The sequence below is a fragment of the Opisthorchis viverrini genome (assembly GCF_000715545.1).
Source record: "Opisthorchis viverrini unplaced genomic scaffold opera_v5_38, whole genome shotgun sequence".
Taxonomy (NCBI): domain Eukaryota; kingdom Metazoa; phylum Platyhelminthes; class Trematoda; order Opisthorchiida; family Opisthorchiidae; genus Opisthorchis; species Opisthorchis viverrini.
In genome coordinates, this window is record NW_008751695.1 from 964,061 (window position 1) to 968,526 (window position 4,466).

At 44.6% G+C, this 4,466-nt stretch overlaps 1 protein-coding gene across 1 annotated transcript in view; it reads right to left on the reverse strand.

The window, feature by feature from the left end:
* Positions 1-4,187, reverse strand: part of T265_02924 (hypothetical protein) — a gene marked incomplete at both ends in the record, with an annotated part of 95,809 nt that extends 91,622 nt beyond the window's left edge. The window contains 3 exons of the mRNA XM_009167288.1: positions 3,475-3,605; positions 3,648-4,043; positions 4,086-4,187. Of these exons, the coding sequence (XP_009165552.1) occupies positions 3,475-3,605; positions 3,648-4,043; positions 4,086-4,187 (629 nt within the window). The remainder of the gene's footprint in view (positions 1-3,474; positions 3,606-3,647; positions 4,044-4,085) is intronic.
* Positions 4,188-4,466: the final 279 nt, after the last annotated feature.

A 4,466-nucleotide genomic window follows, 5' to 3' on the forward strand; every position in this document is an offset into this window, starting at 1 on the left:
TGATGATGATGATGATGATGATGATGATGATGTGAAGCACACACAGAATCGTGTGATAGAATTGCTCGCTATTCTCCGCATTCCGGTGGCATGAGATCCGAGAAGAGCTATGGCATCTGAATACCCTATATTTGTGAGCAAACACTCTGGGAACATTTCAACTCCATAAGCATTAGAGACTGGGAGTGAGTCTTTCACGATTACATCGATCACGAAATGAAAGAGGAAAGCTGGCTGACACTGCTGGAAGTAGTGGACTCAGGCGCGACCTCAACGTAGACCATCACATGTCCATCTTCACAGCGATTTGAGGGGCATGTAGAGAGTTATGTGTGTATGTATGAGGTACATGTTTACACCTTAGTTACAGCCGTGGTGCCCGGCGATACACGCAGTCAACGGTACCTTTAACGCCAAGACTAACATGTCGGTTGCTGGAAGTAGTCGGTCATCCAGAATCTGTCGGAGGGTGAAAGTGCGATCGGTGGATCCTGCTGCAGGACGGAATCCAGCTGGGTATTCACTGACGACCCTCTCTCTGTGTGTTCGGTGAAACTCCGAAAGATGATAGCAGAGAACAACTTCGACGCCGCATTTTTCAGTCTAATTCCACTGTGCAGGCAAACAACACTTCGCAGCTGTCCAAGCCGAGGAGGAGAGTTTAGTTGAGGTATCCCAGTTTGAGACTTCCACTCAAAAGTCTGACCCAGAAGAACGGGTTTTATTCTGGGAAACTGCACCTAGTCTCTGACTCAAAAGCCTGACCGAGGATGCAGAGGGAAGTAGAGTTTCCTTGAAGGATACCGCCCAGAGCCGATGACTTGATAGTCCAACTTGCCCAGCTGCAGGGAGTTCGCCTGTCCCGAAGACGGAGGGAATTAGTAATATATGCCATAACCCTGGTGCTTCCACACATAGTTGATGCCTTTTGGTCGCAACGAGCTTATGAAGAGTTCTATTTGCCTTTCAACCGTGTTCAAACTTCTCCTCACAGGTGCACCTTGTGGAGCTAAGTTCCAGCCAGTGCAGCCCGCCACTATGACACTCAAATCCAACTGACACGTCCATGTGGCAGCTTTAGTTTTGGAAAAGTCGGAGTTGAACACTCTGAATAAATGTCAGATATGTCAACCAAGTCCAATAATTAGTACTGCAAATATGCTGCACCAGAATGCCCGATAGCTTACCTCGTTTGTGACAGAAGTCCGACGATTTCAGCATACATGTCAGCTACCAGATTGACATTGTCGCTGTTTTGCGGTTGGATGCTGTTGGGTAAGCACAAGAAATTATGAAAGTGGAATTCCTAAGGCCGAGTGAATCGCGGAGGTTGCATAAGAAACCTACCAGATCGTATAGATTAGAAAAACATTCCCCCCACCCCAAGGTAACTAACTTCAATGGCTCAGTTTGTCAAATCGCAGTTAATGATGCGATGAACTAATTTGGCCTACACATTCGAATAGTGACTAGCTCTGAACCCCAACTGGCAGTTTCTGCTGCGTGTCCCATGAATTCCCGGGTATCATACAGACATACCAAATCAGGTTTCTACAAACTCCAATTCAGCTTCAACTGAAGTCACCGAAGCTCCCAGTGTAATTGCCAAACCTGTCGGAGCATTCCGGCTGCTTGTTTTATTGTGATTCACGGGTCTCAGTGACACCAAATGCTCATAAAGAATTACTAACCATCCACAATAGAAACCGGTCAAGAAACTGCACGAACAAGCAACGCTACTTATCTTGACTTGAAGGCAGGAGTTGATGTGGGCTACTACATGAAGCTATACGGACTGTGCCTAAAGCTATTTGGATAGTTAGTCACTTCCTGACTGACTATTTAGCTCAGTTGTAATTTAAGGGTGCACCATCCGGGTACGCAGTTATGGACTAAGGAGACTGGCTCGATGACGAAGATAGGATTGTGCAGCGCCGACTCCTGTCTCTTAAAAACGTGATCGAATTTATGTCAGCTGACTGGGGTTAAACAGGGAGCAATGTCAACTCGAGACAAACCGAGTACTGATAACTAGCCAACAATCTTGAAATTAATTCGGGCCACCAGTGAGCATTTGTTGATCTCCAGTGACCTAGGCAAGTCAAAAGCACCTCAATCGTTAGTCCCAACTTAGCGATTCCATCCTAACAGATTACTATCGCTCAGTCGAATTCACAACTGAAAGTGCATGCACAACAATGAACCACCCACCTTAGCATCACAAACAGCTATGCAGGTAATATCTTGTAAAAGCTCTTTGAACTGGTACCTTCGTGCTTCAGACATTAAGGATAGACCAGCAGATGTGTGATACCACTGGTGCTGGTCAATGACCAAACGTCATAGCTATTAAGGAAACATGTAGGAAAAGCAGTCAATGAAGTGAGATGGGGGAGAAGGATGTGCCAAAAAAACTCATCCTGCATCATACGGCAGTGAAGCATCAGTGACAACACTGATGTTGCTGTCCTTGATGATGATAATGATCATCCCGGTGGTGGGCATTCTGTCACTACCTAACTGGGTTAAGTTCACCTGTCGCTTTATCCTGGAGCTATGCCGGATGGGCTCCACGAGGGAAGCTGGGTAAATCCGGCCAACAGCATCCTATTCCGGGATGATGCTCAAAAGTGCAGGCACCTTATTTCCTATCGTCCCCCTTTGCACTAAATCATCTTCCTTCCTTTTTGTATCCACTCTTTACTAAGACCTACTTTGTACGCCTGTATGGCAATTAAGCGTCAGCATGTACTAATGGTGTTATTGCAAGTGATGAAGTCAACTTATTTGGATAAACCTCCACAGGATAGGGTGAACGAAAATTAACAGCGGCCTCGTGCTGGTCTGCCACAAACTCCCGAAGTACATAGGCCTTCGAACATTCAATCACAATCCGAGCAAAGGATAACATCACGGACGTCACCGGAATCGGTCAGCAGCCATACCATGGAATGTTTCCACCAAACAGAAAAGATTATATAGATCCCAATCTGGAGGCGGACAGCGCCATCGGTAGTCACATTTTTTACGAAAATAAACCAAACACCACGATAAGAAAGAAAGACTCTAATGTAAGAAAAACAAAATCACGACCCAACAGTCCTTAAGTTAATTTCGGCACAAATTTCTGTTCAGAGGGAACGTCTCTTTTTATGGAGAGACGGAACAAGGAAGCTTGCTATTATTTTATTCACGAAATACAACAGATTCGATTAGATCCAAACCTACCACAACCACCACCCTGTTTATCAACATTGTTTTCCAAAAACGAAAGATGATTTCAAAACTCCACAAACTGTCTGAATGAAGAAACATAAGCAACCGCAAAAGTCTAAGCTAACAAATGAACGTCACTCGCATTTTAGTCAATTACTGAGATAAACGTTTGGACAGTAATATCCATTACATTCCGTCTTCAGACTAATGCATTATGTGGTAAATGAGTTGGGAGATTTTGCAATTCCGAGGACTCACTCTTGGCGGTAATTAAATCTCCGGAAAGACTGTTCCAAAATCACCTCAACCTGATCATTGTGTCCGGGATGATAGGGTAGTTGTCTTAGGATTGACAACAGGACTTGACAGAAAATAATATCGATAGCAAGCTAGGACAGTAGGATGAGACAGCGCCCAACAAGAAAACCTACATCTCTCCGCTCCGCGAGGATGCGGACTTCTGTCGGATTCATACAAATAGACTTTAAGACCCCAACTCGCGCATCACAAGCACTTTTGATAGTCTGTTCTGGCTTCCCCATAGAAAAAGCTAGTTGTGAGTCCCGGTCAGAACTTGCTACAACAAAACAACTGTTAGTCATGCTGGCGATCTCAGCCTCGGTAGACTTAGGCGTCCCGTTCGACAATTGAGCTGATCGACGATGAGCTGCATATTGAGGGCCTGAAGAATGCTGAGACTGATACCACTGGATGATTGTTGACAATAGAGAAGGCAGTGCAAACTCGGCCGATACATAAAAGGCATCCAGCAGTTGGTCAAATGCAAAGTCCTCCGAAAGCCGCATGCTTTTCATCAGATTGTGCTCCTGGAGATATAGAGTGATGGTCTAGTTTGGAGGAATACATACCTGCTTTTCCTCTAACGCCTGCTCAATTTTACATTTTGCTAAGGCTGTGAACTGTCGGAGAAGAGTGCACACAGCGAGTTCACCCGGTTTGAAAGTAGACATTCTGAAGATTGTTCCTCACTTTAGTTAGATTATCTATAGTCCATTTACAACCGCAAATGCTGCAAATACAAGTGGAAAATGTTACTAGTAGACGGACAACTCACGTCGGAAACACCTACTATAAAACAAGCATAAATAATCCTTGAGTGCAACAACCACCTTTGAAAGTATTAAAACTTACGACGTGCCACGCGAAAACAAAAACGGCGGACAATAATAGCAGACAACTAATATCGATACAGTCTTATCATTAGGTATTGTTCAAACATCCAAAACATA